Source organism: Astatotilapia calliptera, chromosome 23, assembly GCF_964374335.1.
Source record: "Astatotilapia calliptera chromosome 23, fAstCal68.1, whole genome shotgun sequence".
Classification (NCBI taxonomy): Eukaryota; Metazoa; Chordata; class Actinopteri; order Cichliformes; family Cichlidae; genus Astatotilapia; species Astatotilapia calliptera.
Window position 1 is genome coordinate 11366021 of NC_137443.1, and position 22872 is coordinate 11388892.

Here is a 22872-nt window from a genome sequence, read left to right on the forward strand (position 1 = left end):
GAGAGAGAGAGAGAGAGATAGATATATATACATATATATCTATATATATGTGCCACATATATGTGGCACTTTTTTCAAATGTAATTTTCTCATAAAATCAATTAAACAAACACAAATATATACAGGCAAGTGGCGTGCCGGCACAGCAGTGCAGGAAAAAACGCAATGCAAATTCATCTCCGACTGGTTAGAGAAGTGTTTGTGCTGCTCAAGGACATTTAGTCCACTGCATTGAAATGGAGCTGTGACCCTCTGAGGTGATCAGGCTGAGTCCATTGTCTGATTATATTAACAGTAAACTTAAGTAATGAGATTGTTGCATTTGGCGCCTTTTTAAAAAGGTTATCAGACTACCTAAATAACTAATAAAACAACGAATCAAATACGGTGATAAATGTGTGGACTACTGGGGATAAAAAGGCGAGAAAGAAGAAACAGTTCTCCTGTGCGTCCTTTCACATTATCCAAGCATATGTTAAGCTTAACACTGCATGTACTCCCACTCATTTAAGCTCATATTCTAGCTAAGAGTTATTTTTATTAGTGGTTATTCCAATTTCTAAACTGCAGGATTCCAAAAATCTGAGGATTTATTATAGTTTTTATAGTCAGTGATATTAAGGGAGGTCAATGATTGCCTTTTTTGTCTGCTTTATTTCTGATTTCTTTCCAAATGAAAACAAGAAGTTGGAGATGAAATATGAAATGTCTTTAAATGTTTTATTACTGAAGGACAAACTGAAGCATGGAGTGAGCATAACAGGAAGAACACGTGTGTGTTTACAAATAAAATAATGACTTTATTGATACCACAGCCCTGAGTCATCACGCTGCATTCATGTCTTGTGGGAAAAATCATTATTTCACAGTTGAAAGCTACAAGGAGGGGAATTTCATCGGACCCATGAAGGTGCCATGATTGTAGTTTTTCTGGACTCTTTGTCCAAAACTGACCTGAAATCTGATTCTCAGAGCATATTAGTTCCCACAAGAAGTGAATGTAGCACTGTTGTAACCAATCACAGAGAGGAAAAGGACACAGCAGAAACATGACCAATCAGTAGGTGTTTCACTTTTATGGGGTGGAGCCTAGTTGATGATTTTGTGGTAGGGGTTGAGGGGGAGGGAGGAGGTGAAAGCTCTGATGTCGGTGATGAGCGTGGTGTCCTGAAGAGATGGCGACGAGGTCGGCACAAATGTCAGCTCGCTCACTTCACCGTAGGCCGAGGACGAGGTAGCAGAATCTGGGCTGCAGGCGGTGCTCTGATCACCTTCCTCCACGCCGAAGCCGACCACCTGAGTGCAAACAGGAACAGGAAGGAAAATAAAGAGTGTGACTTTAACAACTCAACTTTACTGAAACAGCTTGTTTCTTACAAACGCAGCTCAGAGAGAAATACTGCTTCCTGTTTACTCACATGCACGCTGAGCTTCCTGCTGCTGTTGTTTCTGTGCTCCAGGAACCAGGAGACCAGCTCCTGTTGGGTGAACGTCTTCAGAACCTCAATCTGCAACGCAAACCACAGTCGGTCATCAACTGGGACCAGAACCAGCAACACAGCCTCTCAGCATCAAATTCCCGGGACAAACTCGCAATAGATCCATCCATCCCTTTCCTTTCTCCAGTTCAGAGTTTCAGGGAAGGAGGAGCCCATCCCAGCTGTAAGAGTGAGTGGTCGGTAGGCCATTCACCAGCACTGGCACGGTCACTGGCTGGTTTGGTTAAACCTGAGCCTGTAGAACGTGCTGAGAGAAAACTTCATAGCATGACTTCTGGTAAGATTCACATTCATCCATCTCAACTTAGCTGGGATAGGCTCCACCTCCACTGCAACCCTGAATTACATAAACAGAAAAGAGACTAGGTGGATGGATGGGTGGATGTTGGTAAAGTAACATGCAGATGCAGAAACATGAGCGTCACCTCCTTGTTGAGCCGGTCGAAGACGTACTGCTGCGTGACCACCTCGAACCAGTTGCGGTCCACCTCCTCCCCCAGGTGTGCGTCCTCGCACTCCTTCAGCTTGATGAGCGCCGTCACCTGAGTCCCAAAGGCCTCGTCGCTCAGACCCGACAGACACTCACCGAAACTCACCAGGAACTCCTCGATCTTTGCCTCGACAAACTCGGAGCTGTGAGGAGGACCAATAGAAGCATTAAACTGGCTCACCTGAAAACCTCAGCTAAATTCACACAGGTATCCTCACCTGAATTTTGTGGCTTGAGTTTCCACGGTGACGGAGAATCCAAGCACACCCGACGTGTTCCTGCAGGTGGGGTACACCTGGTACCTGGAAGTCAGAGGTCAGCAAGTTAAAAACTCAGTGATGATGTGGGGAGTTCTGCGTTTTAGCGCCCCCTGCTGTTTCTTTGAATGTAAAAGCAGCTCACACTCCAGTCTGTGTGACACAGATATGAACACGTGATCGTTTGTTATTAAAGGTTTCTGATTTTATTCAGCTGACGTTAAGGTGGGATCTCCTTTCCTGTTGGCTCAGGGTGGAGAGTTGTTCACTGATGGAGGTTCTCATTATCAGTGATTGTGTTGCTATGGGAACCTGTTTCAGGAAACCTGCTTTATCAACATGATGATTATTATTATTAACCTTTATTTAACCAGGAAAAGTCCCATTGAGATTAAAAACCTCTTTTTCAAGGGAGTCCTGGCCAAGACGCGACAACATGTTGAAATTACAAAGTTACATACATATTATAAATAACAATTACATTTTAAAAACATTTTTCTCTGGCTCTCTCAATCTGGACTTAAAAGCATTTAATGAAATAAGATCTGCTATCTTCCAGTCTTTTTGCATCATGTTCCATGTGAAAGGGGCAGCATAAGTAAAAGCCCTCTTTCCCAGTTCAGTTCTTGCAAATGGAACATTGAGCAAAAAAAGATCGCTTGAACGCAGGCTGTAAGAAACAGTACTCCTCCGTGTGAGCAGATCGCAAATGTAGGTGGGCATTTGTCCAAGCAGGGCCTTATAAATAAAGATGCACCAGTGAACAAACCTCCTGGAGGACAACGAAGGCCATCCCACTCGAGCGTACAGATCACAACAATGGGTCAAGGCCCATTGATGCTGTGGTTTGAATCAGTGTGACAGTTAACCGGAAGAACACTCACCCCAGCGTCTCCTTCGTCCTCAGGAAGTCGAAGCAGGGCTCCTCCATGTGCATCTGTGAACACACACATAAACTTCAAACAGGAAGCTGTAATGAGTTCACTTCCTGTAGTTTCAGTCAGAATACGTACCAGTGAACAGGTGTTAGCTTGATAAAATTAATGTGTATGAGGTGTGATCTAAAAGCTTCATCACTTCACCCAGATTTAAAAACCCCACTTGCTTAAACCTGGATGATCTTTCCTTGAAGGCGGTCTCTTCTGAACCTTTTAAATATCTTCCTGTTAGTCCTGTGCTGACCGCCCCTTCCTCACCAGAGCAGAGGCTCGTGTTTGCTCTGCGAACGTGTTTGAGGTCAAATCACAGGGTGAGTGGTCAGAGCAGGTGTACAGGGAGACGACCTTAGAGGGGTGATCGTCCATCTTTACATCGGCTACAGGTTCTTATGGGCGGAGTCACAGAACTTTGTGAACCTGAACGATCTGGATTTATTCAATTTGCTTCTAAATGTTAAACTTGTGTTCAGTGTTTGAGGCGACACTCACCACCATCAGCTCCATGAGAGCGTGCTCTCTGAGCTTCTTCAGCCCGGACTGCAACACACACACACACACACACACACACACAATTAAAGCCCAGCAGGAAGCAGCTGGTTGTGATTGAAGGTGATACTATCAGGAGACCGCTGCTGGCTTCATGCCCCAAATTACAGTTTTTTACAGACGCTAGGACACATTTCTCAATACTTAGGTCACTTTTGCAAAACTCTTCACACAATCCTCCTAACTGACCGTCAGCTTGGCAAAGCAGTTCATTCCACATTCAAAATGCACTACAACTACCAAAACACTTCATTCAGGTCTCAAATAAAAACATTCCTCCAGAACACTAGCAAAGGTTGACAGCCGACAAACACACTTTGTCACCCACAAAACAATGACCTAAAAAACACTAACAACATATAGCATTACACAGTGTTTTCCTGTGTAAAACAAGGACACATCTCTGTTTATAATTTCAATATATGTTACTGGAATGAATCAGACATCATGCAGAATTCGTTAATATTTGTTTATGTATTTTTATTTTTTTGCACTAAGTAATCCCAAAATACAAGAATTTGTATACACACCATCCACTGATACACATACAATAGTAATGCTAATCTTCTCCATTTCTGGCTGGGTCCATGTTTACATCACAAAACAAACCTATTCAGCAGTTATCTCCTTTTGTAATGAAATTGAAGGAGTAACAACTGTGTAGATGTTCATCTACAATGAGAATCAGCTGTGGCTGGTTAAACTGCATTTTTAGATTTAAAATATGTTTCAATAAAATATTGCTGTTGAATTTTGCTGTCTTATTCAGTTTTGCATTGTGTTATTGTTTTGAAGTTTAACAGTTTTGAAAACAGTATGTAAGTACATGCAAAATGTCCTGTACGTACAAAGATTTTTGGCAGTTGTTGTGTCTGAGTGAGAAAATAATTCATGAAATTTGAGAGATGTAGTCATTGAATGCATTTCGTGCCAAAACAATGATAACTGATCCTCAGTTTAGCCCACATAGACTTCTGTTGTGCTCACTGTGTGAGGAGTTTTGCAAAAGTGACCTAAGTATTGAGAAATGTGTCCTAGCGTCTGTAAAAAACTGTAAAATAGAGGATGCTGTAAAGCAACTTGTGGCGCTGTGATGTCCCCGATACTCGCACTAAGGCATTTTACTGAAATAAAACCACAAAAATATAAAAAATAGAATTATATCTGTTGTCTTGAGCTCTTCTATCAAAACCAGGATGAACATCATGAAATTTACAGTTTTGTTCATTCTGGACGAGCTTGAGAGTGCCCCCTATTGGACAAAGCGGGAATCAGCAGTTCTGTGGTGTTGTGTTTTTTGTTTTTTTTACCTGGTAGTAGACGGTGACCTCAGAGTTGGCGTCTCCTTTGTTGAGAGATTTCACTTTGCAGAGATGATGTTTCAGCGGCAGCTCCACCACCCGGAACAGCACGGGGACGTCTGCAGGCAGCGGCTGGAACTGCAGCTTCCTGCACACAGGTTGGTGTGACATCAGAGCAGAAAGCTGAACTCTTCCCTGAATCTGTAAAACCTCGCTGACGTCATTTAGAGGACTGAAGATGTCTCTGTGAACTGATGAACAGCAGCAGATACTCACTCAGTGAAGTAGCGCAGAAACTCTTTGGACTCCTGTGGGAGGAAATGACATCATCAGTGAGCTTAGACCTTCAACCTGAACTAAATATTCTTCTACTTGATTCTGATCTGCACATCGGTGGCGTTTCAACACACCTCGATCTTTGTAACCTGTTGCGGTTGAAGACACAATCAGGACTTAGAGAAGCAGAGATTCTAGAGTTTAAAAAAAAAAAAAAACTTCCTAGAGAAAACAGCATTTTCTGTACTTCCTGTTTCTTCTTCTTGTATAGCAGCGCCGCTGTGGAGGTTTTATCTGTTTTGATGCATATTGTTTAGGAGGAACTCAGTCCCAGGATACACGCTGACAGACTTTACCTTTAACCTCAGCTCTGTGTGCGTGTTTGTCTATGTGAACCATGTTTATACATACTTGTGAGGACCAAAAATTGGAATGCTACTATACTTGTGGGGACCAACAGCCCTTTTGAGGACAAAATGCCCTTTCCCCATGAGTTTGAAGGCCTTTTTCAGACTCTAAATGTGGTTTTAGTGTCAGAGTTACAGTCGGGTTATGGTTAAATTTAGGTTTAAGCTGAGGATTAGTCATTCATTTTTCATGGTTAGGGTAACCGGCTAGGGAAAGTATTATGTCAATTAGGCTACGTTCACACTGCAGGCGAAAGCACATCAAATCCGCTTTTTTTGACCCTATGCGACCCATATCCGATCATGGTATGACAGTGTGAACGGCACAAATCCGATATTTTCAAATCCGATCTGGCTCACTTTCGTATGTGGTACTGATACATATCCGATGTTTTAGAAAGCGACTGCTGTTTGAATGGTGAAGTCGCATTAAATCCGTCTTTTACGTCACTGACACAAGACAGACGCCAATTATCAGCGCCGGAGAAGCGCCCAAGAAGACATCGCGAACGCTTCCTGGCCATCCCGTGTAGATGTCAGTGAAACTGCTGGGAAGACAACGTTGGAGAAACGTGAACATTTTATTTGTACTGAATAATCTGCAGATTCTGACAGAAATCACCAACTATCCTTTGAAGCACCGCTCCTCTAACAGCAATAAGGATAATTATTAGGTTATCTACATTATTATTATGTAAATAACAAAATAACTTAAAGCAAAAAAATTGGGAAACGTGAAGTCCGAAGTCTTTATATTAAGGGCCATCTGTCAAACAATACTGTTTGCTCTGGGTCTAAACAGAGCGCGTTGTGTGTGACGTCTTCTTTTGCGCATGCGGGCCGCTTTGAGCGTTCACACTTGAGAGCGTTTGCTGTCGCATTTTATTTGTAGTGTGAACAAGCAGACAAAATAATCGGATTTGATCAAAAAATCGGATTTGAGCATTAAGACCTGCAGTGTGAACGTAGCCTTAGATGTCCTCACTATATGAAAACAAGTCTGTGTGTGTGTGTGTCTCACCGCACTAGTGAAGTTTCCCTGCACCAGCCCCTCAGCATAAAGCTCTGCCTTCAGCCCTCTGACGAAGGTCATCAGGTCGTCGACAGTGAGACCTTTTGAGACTGCGCGATACTTCTGGATGACGGACCAGCGGCAGTGCTCGAGGATCAGCAGACGGATGTCTCTGCAGAGGAAACACCACACTGATCACATCCACCTACAGCTTCGCTTTAGACGGAGTCTCTCTCCGGAAATGCTCAGTTTGGGAGCCGATACTGATCAAACCCTCAGAAATACAGAGGAAATACACACAGTTACAGCAAGACTGCAGACACAACACCCCGAGGCTTTCATTATTATATCTGGAGACTTTAATCATGCCACACTGGATTCTACTCTGGCTGCTTTTCACCAGTTTGTGAATTGTCCCACATGGAGCAACAGGACAATTGACCTACTGTATGTCAATGTGAGAGATGCATACAGTAGGTCAGACTAGGGAAGTCAGACCACAACCTGGTTTACCTACAGCCACAATACACACCCCTCGTCCAAAGGCAGCCTGTCACAACACGCTTAATCAGGAGATGGACCCCAGAAAAGGAGGATGCTCTGAGAGACTGCTATGACACCACAGACTGGGATGTGCTTCTGAGCCCAACATGGTGAGGACATAGAGGGGGCGACACACTGTCTTACAGACTACCTCAACTTTTGTGTGGACACGGTCGCCCCTGCTAAGACGGTACGGTGTTATCCTAATAACAAACCGTGGGTAAAACAGGAAGTCAAGGCTGTCCTCAACAGGAAGAAGAAGGCTTTCAGGAGCAAAGTGAAGGAGGAGATGAAAGCAGCACAGCGGGAGGTGAAAAGCTACAGCATGCCCAGGACTCACTACAGTTCGCATACAAGGCGGATGTCGGAGTGGAGGATGCCATCCTGTACCTCCTACATAGAGCCCACTCACACCTGGATGGGGGAAAAGGCATGGTCAGGATCCTGTTTCTTGACTTTTCCAGTGCCTTTAATACCATCCGGCCCTGTCTGCTCCAGGAGAAACTGGACAGGATGCAGGTGGACCCCTGCCTGGTCGCTTGGATCGCCGACTACCTCATTGACAGACCACAGTATGTCAGGCTGAAGGACATCACGTCTGACACTGTGGTCAGCAGCGCAGGAGCACCACAGGGAACTGTGCTGTCCCCTCTTCTCTTCACCCTGTACACCTCTGACTTCTGCTACAACTCTGAATTATGCTATATTCAGAAGTTTGCAGACGACACAGCCATCATGGGGTGTATCTGGGATGATCAGGAAGAGGAGTACAGAAGTCTGGTGAGGAACTTTGTCACATGGAGTCACACAAACCACCTGCAACTCAACACCTCGAAGACCAAGGAACTGGTTGTGGACTTCGGGAGGTCTAGAGCAGGTCCACTGCCGGTTCAGATAGAGGGAGAGGAGGTGGTCAACAAGTACAAGTACCTCGGGCTGTGGGTGGACAACAAACTGGACTGGTCATGCAACACAGAGCACCTGTATAAAAAAGCCCAAAGCCGACTGTATTTCCTCAGGAGGCTGAGGTCTTTTAACATCTGCAGGAAGCTCCTGAGGATGTTTTACCAGTCGGTGGTTGCTGGAGTACTTTTCTATGCTGTGGTGTGCTGGGGGAGCAGCACAGCAAAGGAGTACATGCCCAGCCTGGAAAAACTAATCAGGAAGGCTGGCTCTGTGGTCGGCATGAAGCTGGACACTCTGGTGACAGTGGCAGAGAAAAGGACACTAAAAAAAAAACCTGCTGGACATTATGGACAATGCTGGGCATCCTCTGCACAGCTGTTCAGTGACAGGTTGCTTCTCCCAAAGACAAGAACCAACAGACTTAAAAACTCCTTTGTCCCACACGCCATCAGACTGTTTAACTCCTCTCTGGAGGGCAGAGGGAGGGGAAACAGGAGGACAAAGGAGGGGGGAACAACTAAGCTGTAGTGCCTTTTCACTGTGAAATACTTTTTGTTAATAACCAACGGTGCAATAGACTTCAATACTTGAAATGTGCAATTCCCTTGTATTCTTATTCCTATTTATTCCTTTTGTATACTCTTTATTTATATATGTCTCTGTATTTATATGGTATTCTGCTCACATTCTGTAACTTTGGTGCTCTGTTGGTGCTGTGCTATTTGGAAACCGAATTTCCCAGAGGAATCCACCTGAGGGATTAATAAAGTTCTATCTTATCTTATCTTATCTTCTTAAATGTACGAGCCCACATATTGACATCAGTGAGCATGCTCTGACTGAGCACGGGGCAGAGAACATGAACACAGCTTGATGGAAATCACTGGGAATCGTTTATTTGATGGAAAAGTTTCTGATTAGCTTATTAAAATGTGACACGATTTGCTGTTAAAACAGAACAGAACTGGTTCAGGAGCAGCTGTGCCTCAGAAGGTCATCCACTAATCACTGGTTCAACCCCTCGCTCCTCTAGATACTGAACTCAAAAGGCCTGTGTGGACGTACTTGCCCAGCCTGTCCGGCTTGATGAGGATATTGAAGTAGGTCTTCTTCAGCTGCTCTGAGAACATGGTGAAGACGCTCTGCTCGGTGCTGAAGTCTGCCAGCTGATCCACGATCAGGTGCAGCAGCAGCTGGAAGGAAAACAAAGCAGCTGAAATGATGTTTAACACTCCAACTCGCAGATATCAAACCAACTTCATTATTGTGTGCTTTCATCTTTAACTAACAGATACCCTCACAGTCAAGTAGCATCGAACTACTCTCAGCAAAAGCCCACAACAAAAAAGCTGATGAGACCTGCATAGAGCACTCACCCATGTGTTTTGTAGAGACTTTTATCTTTTGGAGATTATTTTTTTCTCTGTGTTATTGTAGGTCTCTATACTACAATATAGAACGTGTTGAGGCGACTGTTGTTGTGATTAGGCGCTGTATAAATAAAATTGAATTGAATTATCAGAGAGACCGGCACTCACAGTTCCTGAAGTTTGTGAGAATTCAGTGACACGAAGACGGTGGGATTTTATTTTATGGGGCAACCCTTCAGTAGTTTATCACATGTGACTGGTGATGATTGAAGTTTAAGTTAATTTAGAAAAAGCTTTAGTATAAATGCCTAAATAAGTACCTGCTCATCTGCAGGACACTTCCTGCAATCTTTGGTTTTCAGAATAAAGAAGATAAAAGCCGAGATGGAGACTGTCAGAGCTGCAAGTGCTGACTCTGCAGGTTCATGCAGAGCAGGAATAACCTTCATACCAAAATGTGTGTGTCTGAGTGTCTGTGTGTTTCCTCACAGGCAGTTTGTGGTTGAAGCCTTTCAGCCGGATCATCAGTCCGTGCTCTCCGGCCACCAGTTTGTACTCCAGCTGAGCCACGTCGGCCTCGTAGGCCGGCTCTGCCAGGTTATGAGCCAGGATGTTCACGAAGAGGTCGAAGAGAACCAGGCTGAGGAGGAGGAGAAGAGAGAGAGTTACCTTCATCATCATAATCATCATCGTGATCATCTCAGAATGTGAATGAACTGCTAGATCTGAATTCTCTACGTGTCCGTTTGAACCACGTCAGACCGAGCGCAACTCTCACTCTGAGCTGTGATCGCCACGCTCTGCTCACCTCTCTGTTCAGAACTCAGTGACTGCATCGACAGATTTAGAGACTTTAGTGAGGCTCAGCCCACTCTCCATCTGTGCCGCTCAAATTTAACAAATGCTGAATATGTAGCACACAAAGCTATGTTTGTGTCAGTCACTGTTTCCAGGTAACACTGTGCTGCACTGCAGGTGGATCTAATATGTTCAGGTGTGTCGGTGGCTCTTACTTCTCTGGGCTCTTCTGGATCATCGGGGAGATCAGGTGGAAGCGAATGTAGGCTGAAATAAAAACACATCAGTGATTATTTATCCAAACAGATTCTGATACAGCTGACTGTTTCCAGCCGTTATTGTCTTGCTGATTCGTGTTTTGTGTAACTGTAGGTATAAATACAGTTTTTAATTGAGTTGACATCACACCGCATCACTCTTATTTGGATAAAGTGTAATGACATCAAGTGTCCACAAGACACTGCTGTTCCACCTGCTTCCTATCAGGCATGTCCTGATAAAATTGAGCTTTAATGCCTGAGCAGTTTTCAGGTGGATAGTTTAAACTGGTCTGTCTGATTAAACCAGTATAGATCTTATTTATGGTTTAAACTTGGACTGAAACACTGACTGAAAGTTTTTACTCTGCAGGTCGTCATCTTTGTGCTCAGTGCCTGAAGATGCTGCAGACTCAGCAGAAGTCAGACTAGCACATTAACTCCTCTAACTCTGCCGCACTCGCTCACTGTCAGACACAGACTGTAAATAAAGGTGGAAGCATTTCCTTAAACAGCAACCCTTTCTAATGTCCAGGAGGGGGCGACTCCTCTGGTTGTAAAAAGAAGTCTGTCTGGACAGAAGTCTATAAGGAAGTGACCCTCCTGCTCAGCTGCCTCTGAGCTCAGGAAAGTCTGTCCTGATAAGTTTCTGGTGTTAGGTCTAAATCACTAAAACACAAACTTCATTTTGGTCCTGTTAGAGTCGCAAAAGACCAGGCAGCAGGAGAGGATTCCGGGCGGGGCTAAACCATGATGGCTTTTTTGTCTTACATGAAGGTAAACGTGAGATTATTTGGTTCTGAATTGTTGGTTGGTCCAAACTTTGGTTTCCCTTTTCTGGTTCAGCTCCATCAGCAGACCTGGCCGGCCCAGCTCACCTTTGGGGATCTTGAACTTGTTGTCCTTCTTGTACCACAGACAGCCGCGCTCGCTGTTCACAATCCTCACAGGATACTCTGTGTCCGGACAGTCAGACGTTTTCAAGGTGAAATCCGTTGCTGCAGAAGCGACAAAAAACCCAGAAGATTGAGTTTATTGGTTGTCAGTAATGATGCTGTGATGACTGAAACACTGAAACGTACTGATGTACAGCTTTACGCTGTGATGTTACAGGATGTAGAAATTGTTTTTTTTTGTTATTTAAATTCTTAAATCCTGACTGATTTCAGATCTAAACTTCTCCGAAGGCTGGAAACTTGTTCCCGGCTTTGCTGTAGGAGTCTAAGATGCACATCTGAACTTTTCAGCCTTCAGCTGATCCTAAATCAGCTTGATGTGGACTCAGCCTGAGCTGCTATTCATCATCTGAAGCTGCCAAATGCGTTCACACTGACCGATGAATTTGTTCTCAGCAGGCAGGTGGAGTTCAGGGTTGAGTTCGAAGTCTCCAGCCCAGCGCTCAGCCCACTCCTCTGGGATATCTGACGAGACAAAACAAACACACCCACATTTAGCGACAAACAGGAAGCAGTCACAGGGTCAGACTGTCACCGCCGAGGACCCCCTGAAACTTTAAACTCTGCGCTAACTTCACACCACTTAATTCTGATTGGCTTGTCTGGTCACTTCCTGTTTCCTGTGAAGACTTTGCAGTAATGGCGATGATGAAGACATTTGTGAACAAAGAAGCAGGTTTAACGGCAGATTTCTTCAGTCATCTTTATTATGATGAAGAAACAGGAGTGCTGCAGTTTGCATGTTCCTCCTCTCACAGCCCAAACACAAGCATGTTTGGTTCACAGCCGAATCAGCTGTACATGAAAACATAAACAGCTGATTTGCATTTAGTGTAAATTACACTGGATCTGGCTTTTTTTAAATTTTGAGTTATCAGGCTGCTGTACGTTTATTATTACGTTATTTATTATTTTAAATTTGAGACATTTACACAAACAGGTAGGACTCAAAGTCGCCTTCACAGCTTTACTCTGTTTCAAAGCAGACATTTACTCCATAAATGATTTAAAATCGCATGTATCAGTAATGTCGACACAACAAATTTTGCAGCTTCATGCACACAAACGTTTTTTGTTATTTTGTTCAACTGTTTGCTGAAAAACTAAACTAAACAGTCGTTTTACCTCAGACCTCCACGTTCTCGAAGGTGAAGTTTGATGTTACTATAGTAGCGTATAAAAATGGTCTGTGTGAGTTAAGTGATGAAAATAATAAGCGCTTCATGCCCTCCCAACACGACGACCTCCCCCTGCCTCAGGGTTAGGGTTAGCTTTTAGCTACGCGCTCCTTGGTGCAGACTAACAGAGTAACTGTGCTGTGGTTAAAGCGTCGTACCCTCCACGCTGTAGCAGGTACCGAACCATTTCTCTTTGAGGAGGCAGCAGCCTTCGTTTTCCGGCGACAGCAGCAGCAGATTCGCTCTGTCGGGTTTCAGCAGGGACAGAGCGGCGTTGATCACCTGACAACACAAACAGTTCACTGAGAGCGTAAACTCTACACAGGACAGATTACTGCACTGATTCTGGATCAAGATCCGGATCACGGTGATGCTCACCTGGGGGTCGTACTCGAACATGAGCTGGTCTCCGGTCAGGAAGTCCTGTTTGGGAAACAGCTGCATGTTCTCGCAGATGTTCTCCACAAACTCGATGGGATCCGTCTGCCCAACACAATTGGAAGTGAGCGTTTCACAGAGAAAGACAGTAAAGAGTGAAGCTCATCATGAGGAGTTACACAACGCTTGGCTCTATCGTTTCTGTCCTACTCTGTCTCTGCTGTCCCTGACGAAGCGCCTTCTCCTCCTCTGAGTGTCTACCTTCAGCCTCTGCTCTCCTCCCTGAGCTCACATCACTTCAGCCTGACTGTGTGTCTGTGGTGCAATACCTCTACCTGTTCCTGGTAGTGGAACTCGTTGGCTTCGATCTTCTGAATTTCCTCATAGATCCTGAAAAATAAAGAAAGCAGAAACAGAGGATTTCATTCAGACAAAGAAAAAGAAATAAAAGCAGATAAAATAAAATAATCTCAGAGCTCGGTGACTTCGTCCCAGATTAACGCTTAAAAAGATTTTTTCCTGGACGTCATTTTTCACAAAGTTTGATGACATCATAGCTTCCTCAACAAGTGTCTGGCTCCTCCCACCAGAAGTGCCATGTCCCCTCATCACATAACATCTGACTTCAGTGTGTGATAAGAACTCTGCCCTTCACTGAAGTTCTGTTTAAGCATCTTTTACAGAAGAAAATTAACAATAAATCGATCCAATTACGGTGCTTTTCATTTCAGATGGGATTCTCTGATTGGATGTGGTACTGCAGACTGTGTGTCTGTTAGTGTTAGTTTATCTAATGAGTGTTAGTTAGATTAAAGCCGTTCCACAGTTTTATTCTCAGACTTCAAAATAATCCTTCCTTATGTTAAACTGGGTCTAGCCCTGCGGTTCATCCTGTCTGAAAAGTGATGCTTTAGCTCCTCCCACTCCAATACAACTTTCTTCTGATTGGACAGCTTCTGAAAGCCTGCAGAGGGGCTGGAGCTTGTTAGCACAACCCACTCATCTGGCCAGTGTGAAAGTTCTAAAAAACAAACTGAACCTGAACCTCCTCAGATCCATCTGAACACGCCAGAGTCTGAACCTGCAGCAGAAACTGTAGATCTTCTCTCATTTCTGAGCGTGCCGTGTCTGAAAGAAATCTGTGACACGGTGATGTCAGTTCACCGAGGTAACGAGCAATCTGAGCTGCTGGCTCACAGAGACTACTACACATACACTGACCTCGTTATTACTACGGTTTAATATGAACATCCAGCACTGCAACAGCAGATACAAAGGAGCAAAACATGTATGATGCCTGTATGGTGTATCGGAATGTGAGCATGTGCAGCTGAGTCTCTAAACTCTAAATAGACAACTTAGGTTAAGTGATGTGTAGAAGAAAGATCTCCTGTCCAGTGTGGGTGTGGTTTTCAGTGAGAGGATGCCTCTTCCTCACTAAATGCTGTAGCAACACGCCGCACGAGGACGAGGGAACAGTAAGTTCAAACTATCAGACGCTCATGGATCATTGCATGGATCATCTCAGCATGCTGCTCACAATGATACAGAAACTTACATGGAGATAAAAGAGAAACGACACAAACATGTTTGTAGATTTAAAGATGAGTGACGGTGGACGCTGAGTGGATGGTGTGCGGTGGCGTGATCATACATAAATACAATGTCAGCAACAACACACCTGATTTTCAACAGAAGAATGGTGTAATGGAGACATCTGCTGAGCTCTCACTTTTCAACCAAACGTGACAGATTTTAGCTTCTACATCTGAGCCAATCAGATGTCAATTAGAGCTCTAATCAACAGGAAGCTGCTCAGAGGGAAAACAGGAAGTCACAGCTGGAATTGGGCTAAATTCACACCTTTGGAACAGCTTGCAAAGATGACTTATAGTCTTTCAACAACAACATAAATCCTAAATAGAATTGTTTTTAAATGATGATGACCAGATTTGACCTAGAAAGCATTGTCTATGGACGTCTGCAGCTGAGATGGGAATTAGGTTTTTAAGCCTGACCTCTGCTGGGGGCCCAGAGTCTGCAGCATCTTCAGATACTGGAACACAAAGTGGACGACCTGCAGAGAGAACAGCAGCACGGTGAGGCCCCAAACCTAAGCTTTTACATCAGCAAACACATTTTTGTGTGTGTGTGAGCATTAGGGCTGCCACAAGCGATTATTTTGATAGTCGACTAGTCACCGATTATTTTTGCGATTAGTCGACTAATCAGATCATCATCCATTGGACGTAAAACGTACAGCTTATTGCACCAGCAGCATCTGCTCTTATATAACTATCATTAGCTTACAGCTTTAAGTGTTTAAGGTCTGTGCTAACTAAAAATAAAGACAAAAATTAGAAGTTTAATATCTTTTAAGTTTTTTAAGTTTGAAGGCATTTTTGAGACTCAAAATGTGGTTTTAGTGTCAGGGTTACAGTTAGGTTATGGTTGTGGTTACGGTAAGGGGCTAGGGAAAGCAACATATGAAAACCCAACATGTATGTATGTGTGTGTACCTGGTAGAAGTTCTGGTAGCCCTGATCAGTGAGAGTGATGGAGATGGAGAAGATTGAGTAGGTGGTGTTCTGGTCAAAGCCGGTCTCACTATTTCCTCCAAACAGAGCCAGAGCCCAGCATCTGCACACACACACACACACACACACACACACACACACACACACACACACACACACACACACACACACACACGCACACACACACTTATAAACACAGAACACACACACAGGGCAGTGCCTTCCTTCATTCACACGTCTGTTTTCATGACTCACTTCTTCCTGAGCAGCGACAGGATGCTGCCCGTCCCTTCATGTCCGATGAGCCAGGAGATGTAATGAAGAGGCTTCACTCTGACACAGGAACACAAACAAACGTGTTCACACACTCAGCTGTGAACATTTCAAATGACCGAGCCGCAATCCACATACACACAAACATCAGACCGGACGTTCAACACTACAAGCTTTGTGTGACGGCGGTCTGCGATGATGTGAGGATAAAGCATTTAAGAGTTCAGTGATGTCAAAGCGAGTGAGTGGTCATCGTGTTTTCTGAGTATTTCCTGATTGAGAACACGTCTGAATTGGTCTATTTCCTGATGCACAAGGAAAACTTTCAGATTCATTCAGGAGAGTAAACAGCTTCAAACTGAGGATTCGTCTTACTGATGGTGACTATGATGTTAGACAACAGCCACGTGCACTAGCCAGGCTGCGTGTTACGATCAAAATGGTGATCAGTGATTGCTGTGCAATGAAATCTGAGTGCGAGCTGACTGAGACTCCTGCTCTTTAACTTGTGATACATCCCAGCCAGCTGCGCTGAACAGTCGAGGGTTAAAGGTCAGAAAGTGACTCACCTGTAATGCTTCCCCTGTGGCGGGACGGCCCAGCTGATGGTCAGAGCATGAACCTTCCTCACAGGCACCACTGCAACACACAAGCAGTCTTCATCAATCCTAATTTCTCACTGAAACATCATTACTATCAGAGTTTCAGGACGTCTCCATGGAAACAATGTGGGAGGAAACCGAATGGCTTCACTTCCTGGAACTCTGCTGTCAGGTGATGGAAGACTGGCCAGTCAGAGAGGGGAAGTGTTATCTAAGTGTTATAGTCTTATTAGCCCGAGAGATTGACATTAGTGATTACAGATTGATTCTGATAAACTGTATTGATCAGGCAGTGGGTCTCCTCCTGACTGTGAGGTGTTTAGATTTAGATTCAGATTTCTGCCTCTCTCAGTTTTACTAAGGACGACCTGATGCTGAGCCACAGGTGATAAACCAGGTGCTACAACAGGGACAGGAAACACACCTGGAAGCAGCAGGTGCTCATGCTTCATATTCATAACCAAAGGATTGCTGCTAATAATAACAACAACATGACATAAAAATCAATAATCAGTATGAGTCACCTCTGTAGAGTTTGTTAAAGGCCGGCGTGTCAAACGGTTGCTGCAGGTGAGAGAAGTCAGGTCGAGGTTCACCGCTGGAAACAAACACAGGCACGTTGACGTAATTTCCATTACTGATCCATCTGATCAGCACTCTGTCCAGTAATCAATATCAATAAATATCAAACCTCTTCACTTTAAACAGATCAGGTAAGAAGCTGATCAACAGGTTTAACTGATGAAAGAACTCATCATTTATTCATTTAAAGATTCTGATGATCACTGTTTATTAATTCTACACAGAACAAAGTTCAGGGTTTCTACAGCAACACGTGATTGGATGCAGACATGTGACATCACCTAAATATTTGTGTGTGTGTGTCTGTGTGTGTCTTACTTGTTGGGCACCCTGATGAAGATCTCCCTCACCCACTCCTCCAGCGTGTCCAGAGTCTCTGAAGAACACAAACACTGTGATCCAGCTGTTACAGAGCTCGTTTCTATCCGCAGTTTCAGTTTAAAGCTGAACTTTACTCTATAAATAAACAGCGTTCAGTCCAGTCTGTTGGCACTTTGTGTTTTTGCTGCTTTCTGTGACACATTAGGAATAAACAGGTGCAAGGCTGAACTCAGCTCATCAGCAGGACAAGTCCTGCCCACAGACTCAGAGTGAAAACACGTGACAGACCGGCATGGTGGCGGTTCTACTGTTACCTTTGGACTGAACAGTGAGTGTCATGTACTGAGCTGAGTAATATCTCCTCCAGAAGTCCCTGAGCCGCTCGTAGGAGTTGATCTGCTTCTCTCGGGGCTCGTGCTTTAATGTCTGAGCGTTACCTGACAGGAACAAAACGACACCTGTTAAACACAAAAATCTGTCCACAACCAACAAGTGTGTGCAGGTCTGCCTGGGCAGGAAACACAATGCAGCAGGTGCAGCAAAAGAACTGAAAACAGACCGAGCAGATTACAGGCTATGAGCCCAAGCCCACTGATTTAGACATCTGTTAAAAACGTGTTACTACACCTTCATGAAACGTTCCCTGTTACTGAGCCCTGATCAGACTGAACCATCAAACAAAGCCAGTGGAGTCAGCTTGTGTGTGTGTGTGTGTGTGTGTGTGTGTTCTCACCCCAGCAGAACTTGCTCATCGGGTGTCCCGGTTTGGCCAGACTCCCAAACAGCATCTCCTTCCGGTGGGAGTCGGACGGCCTCGCCAGCTGAAACTCTGAGTATCAGAGGACAGGAAGTGACATCACAGAGGGAGATGTAAAGAGAGGGAGGAGAAGACCGTGAGAGGGCGCCGTAATGTATGGCAGATTTTAATATTTAAACATGTTTGGACTCACCGCTGTCGACAGCCTCCACCTCTCTGTCGACGGCGTCCTCGATCATCAGAGGACAGATGAAGAACTGAGCCCACCTGAAACGCAGACAGGACGTCAGAGCCACAGCTGGTGTGTCAGCTGAGACTGAGAAAGGCAGCAATATGTGTAGTTTAAATATTGTGTCCAACAGTTTGTCTGGTAGGAGAGCTCAGTGTGTTATAGGACAGTTTAAGCTCATGACACTAATGTGTGTGATTTTTACAACGACCAGGCGGCAAGAGTGTAACAGTTAAGCTGCTTTTCCTCCTTTTTGTAAACGGCGACCCTCTTCATTTGAAATGTTAACATTTGTCCCTGAATGTTAAGGAAATGTCTGCCAAGCAGAGGACATGGGAAACAAATAAGCTGACGACACTGCAAAAAAACAATTTTCAAGAAAGTAAAAAACCTTGGTTATGGACTTTTTTTCTATTCTATTCATATTCTTAACAAGCAAGTTTTGCATAAGAACATTAAGCTCAATCTAGAAAAAAATGTCTAGCTTTTTCTCAATAAGATATTTCAGCTCATTTCCAGCTTTATTTACCAGTTACAGGGTACACTGCAAACACAGCTTTGCTTGAAATAAGCCAAATATTCTTAAATCTGACAAAATTGTTTTGTTTTGACAAAAAAAAAAAAATCTGCCAATGGGGAAAGCAAATGTTGCTCCTTAAAATTAGCAAATTAATCTAACCGTACTCTTTAAATAAGAAAAATAATCTTATTCTGGAAGAACGAGACAACTTTTCAATTTAAGAACTGTATTTGACAGCTGAGAGCGGCCGGCCTGGATTTGAGCAACCGCTGCTGGCAGATTTTTCTTCTCAAAACAACACAATTTTGTCAGATTTAAGAGTATTTGGCTTATTTCAAATAGAGCTGTTTTTGGCAGTGTACACACAGAGAAAGCAGAATGTGGGAACTTTTTAACAGTTTCTGATATTTCTGAACCACAAATACATGTCGGGAAACAGTGGGTATAACAGCTTCTCCATCCTCCAGATCGCTCGTGTCCTCAGCCGTCCGTCTGTCCGCTGCTCTAAAAACAGCCTCAGGACAATGTTACCTCACAGCGTCTGCAGTGAACAGCTGACCTCCCATCAGAGGTCCAGATGGCCCAAAGAGCTTCCGTCCGCTCGCAGCGAGGGCGCTGCCTTCACACGCCTGAAAGCTCACAGCGGATCCCAGGAACAGCAGGTAACAGGAAACCCGAGGAGCTCACCTGTCGAGCGCATCTCTGAAATGCTTCCTCTGCACATCGAACTGAAAGATGGTCCGCTCGCAGTCTGTGGAGGCGTTGTCACTGCCGCCGTGCTTCTTCAGGAAGGCGTCGAAGCCGTTCTCCGCCGGGTATTTCTCACTGCCCATGAACACCACTGAGGGGGAGGAGGAGGAAGAAGCACAGAGCGGTCAGAGCATGTCTCTGCTGGCCAATCACAAGTTGCCAGCAGCTCCTGGCAACTTGTGACCCAATCCTGGGTTTAAACTACGTAATCGTCTGTAGGTCCAGCAGGTTAACGTGTTAACGTTCAGATGTTTGAGGCTCCTCACGGTGATGTCTGGATTATTTCAGGCTGCTGGTGAAAGCAGCTACGTGGGAAATACCACTTAAAAAGTCAGTGCCGCGTCACCACACGTCAGAACAACCTGTAAGAGTCAGACTGTGCTGATTTGTGCACCCAGATGTTCCCTTTGCAGCAGGAAGTCTTTAGCTTTTTAAACATTTCTCATAGTGAGGACTTCCTGATGAGCTTTTGGAGGCTCGGATCGAAGCCACACAGGCTGAACTGACCACGTTTACAGCTTCTTTTTCCAGCAGTACTCATACAAGTGAAAAAAAGCATGTTTCTAATATTTTGGCAGCATTTTAATATTAAAGTTTCTCCAGTGATTTCAGTAAATTCATGTTATTTACTCATAACTTACAACAGGTACTGCTAACAGAGGCAAGTTTGCATTTGCATTTTAGCTTCTGAAATAAAGTCTCTTTGTGCTGCATCATCAGGATTCTCCTGAGGCGGTGAGGCGGGGTTTAGTGACACTGTTTAAGGGATAGCTGGAGCTGCACGATTCAACAATGAAAGCACGTGGAGGAAAGTGAGGACTTTGCAATCCCTTCTGAAAACATGGATGTTTAATTTGATTCCAGCTGTTGGCTGGACTCCTCCTTGTCTCGTTGGCTGTGAGGGCCAACGCAGCTGTATTCATGTGAGTGAGGCGAGGTGTACGATTGCTTCGTGTTTGGTGTGAGCACACCGTGAGAGTGGGTAGATTTGGGTGGGTAGGTTTGACGCTGGAAACAGACACCTGATGATGACTGTTCATTGACTTTAACATCTCATTAATAAAGCTTTATTCTAATTAAAACCATGGATGATCGTTTGTAAGACAAGCTCAGGTGATGTTTGCGATGACGTTCACACTCACTGTGCTCCAGGAAGTGTGCGAGGCCGGGCAGCTCATCAGGGTCACTGAAACTCCCCACACCAATGCACAGAGCTGCTGCAGCCTGAAAACACATAAGGGTCACTGCCGGTGGATCTGTCACAGAGAGCTGACGTAGTTAAACTGTTTTTGTTCAGAGACACTCCAAGGAAGAGGATGAGCCTTCATCACCCATCCTCCACACACCCACCTGCTTCTCAGAGCTCTTCTTCTTCTTCACTGGGTTCTCCTCTTCCAGCTCTTCAAAGTCGCTGTCCTGCTCTTCCTCTGCTCTGTCCCCTTCTTCCTCCTCTGAGCCCTCACCTGAGTCCCCTTCATCTTCTTCCCCGCCCTCCTCCTCTTCCTGCTCTTCCTCCTGCTCTGCCGACTCTCCATCGCCTCCCTCCCCGTCGGCCCCACTGAAGTCGGAAATGAGGAGTGCTCGGAGGCCGTTGCTCAGCTCGATGTATCTGCAGGAGACCAGAAGAGTTTATACAGTGAACGCTCAAGTAACGTCACACCTGGATCTCAGGTAACAACTTTAAACACTGACGTTCCTGTCAGAGAGGCGTCAGACTAAACTGAGAGAAACAAAGTGCAAAGCCTGAAAGAAATGCAGAAACGAACACTAATTTTCTGAAATGAAAAATAAAATGAACCTTCAGGAGGACCTTACAAAAATAACAGCCTGGGGGGGGGGGGGGGGGGGCAAAACAAAGTATTTCTAACAGTTCACTGGCTGGAACACTTTTGTTTCAACCAATCACAGGTAGGAGTTCACTTGTGAAGCAAACACCTGAAATGTGAAATGGAGGTCTGTGGGGTTAAACTGTCAGTTAGACTCAGCAGTTTTCTGGTTGCATTTGAACCCTCATCATGGGTTGAATAAATGCTTGTGTCACTCACCTGTATCTCTTTGGGTCACTAGGTGATTTGACGATCTCTGGGTCTCCCTGGTCATCTACAGTGGCTCTTTCCTCCCCGTCTCCAGCAGCCACCTGAGCCCTGGCGCCCTCTGGGGGCGGAGGCTCACCTTGGTCTGGCGCAGATGCTGGACTGGCAGCACCAGCACCACTCGATTTGCTGGTCTGAGGCATTTTGGAGAGTCCTCTACAGTGAGACACACACATTAACAAGTTATCAATGACTAATTCACTGGAAATAAACGTATCAGCGCTGACTGTGATAATCGGCATAAACTGGTCACTTTTCTTTAGGACAGCGTGGGAGAAACATGAATCCAGACTGTGCAGATTTTATTTAATCATGGATGTTATTGGAATCACTTCATACATAAAACTAAACTCCTAATTTACAGAAAGAATCAGCATCAAGTAGCCAATAATAAAATACTATATATAGATTAAATGAATGCCGAATTGAAGAACAACGCCTCCTGCTTTGAAAAGTACCTCGGGTTTTATTTCAGCAAGTAAGGGTTTTCGGTAAAAGGTAAATATCAGATTTTATGAGGGAATTTTGGTGACTCGGCATCGTCTCTCGCGAGAACAACGTTGAACGTTAACAAGGATTTAAATTGAGCGGAAGCTCATGTGAAATCCAGTTTATTTAACTGCTAGCTTCCCCGTTATGAAACTAGCGGAGGCACTAACGGGTTGACCGAGGCAGCAAACTCCATATAACCGCCGACGGCGTCTCCGCAAACACACCGAGCTCCGTGAGCTTCAGGTGGAGGCTCTGCCGGCTCGTTTCACAGCTAATAAATTCAATATACTTTAATCCTAGCGGTTAGCGGACTGCTAGCTACTCCAGATACTCGGAAGTAGCGTCAGCCAGCCGCCCGGGCTGGGTAGGTGGAGGCTGTGTGTCCGTCAGCTGGGAGCAGCTTCACTTGGACTCCAACATACGGACGATAGGAGCCGTTTTTACCTGCCAGGAGGAATAAAACACTCACCTTCGTCTTTGAAGCCGCCGAAGTTTAAGAGAAGTAGCCCGGTACTACCCAGCTGGTCAAAACAAGGCCTCTGATTGGCTGAGGTCACGTTAATCACAGAAGACTGGCCGTCTGATTGGTTGCCACTAATCGAGC

At 44.7% G+C, this 22872-nt stretch overlaps 1 protein-coding gene across 1 annotated transcript; it reads right to left on the reverse strand.

Moving 5' to 3' along the window:
* Nucleotides 1–706: 706 nt before the first annotated feature.
* On the reverse strand, nt 707–22872 carry LOC113015713 (nardilysin-like). The gene is made up of 31 exons (XM_026157878.2): nt 22738–22872; nt 21729–21932; nt 21034–21292; nt 20826–20907; nt 19621–19774; nt 18378–18451; nt 18161–18256; nt 17742–17864; nt 17425–17482; nt 17049–17122; nt 16492–16561; nt 15905–15982; nt 15632–15752; nt 15131–15189; nt 13448–13502; nt 13113–13217; nt 12893–13016; nt 11935–12021; nt 11479–11598; nt 10559–10610; nt 10035–10185; nt 9241–9368; nt 6736–6898; nt 5308–5339; nt 5041–5179; nt 3674–3721; nt 3131–3183; nt 2208–2291; nt 1925–2132; nt 1419–1508; nt 707–1296 (listed from the first exon to the last, which is right to left on the reverse strand). Exons 2-31 carry the CDS (start codon nt 21917–21919, stop codon nt 1090–1092), a joined length of 3285 nt encoding a protein of 1094 aa, XP_026013663.2. The 5' UTR covers nt 21920–21932; nt 22738–22872; the 3' UTR covers nt 707–1089.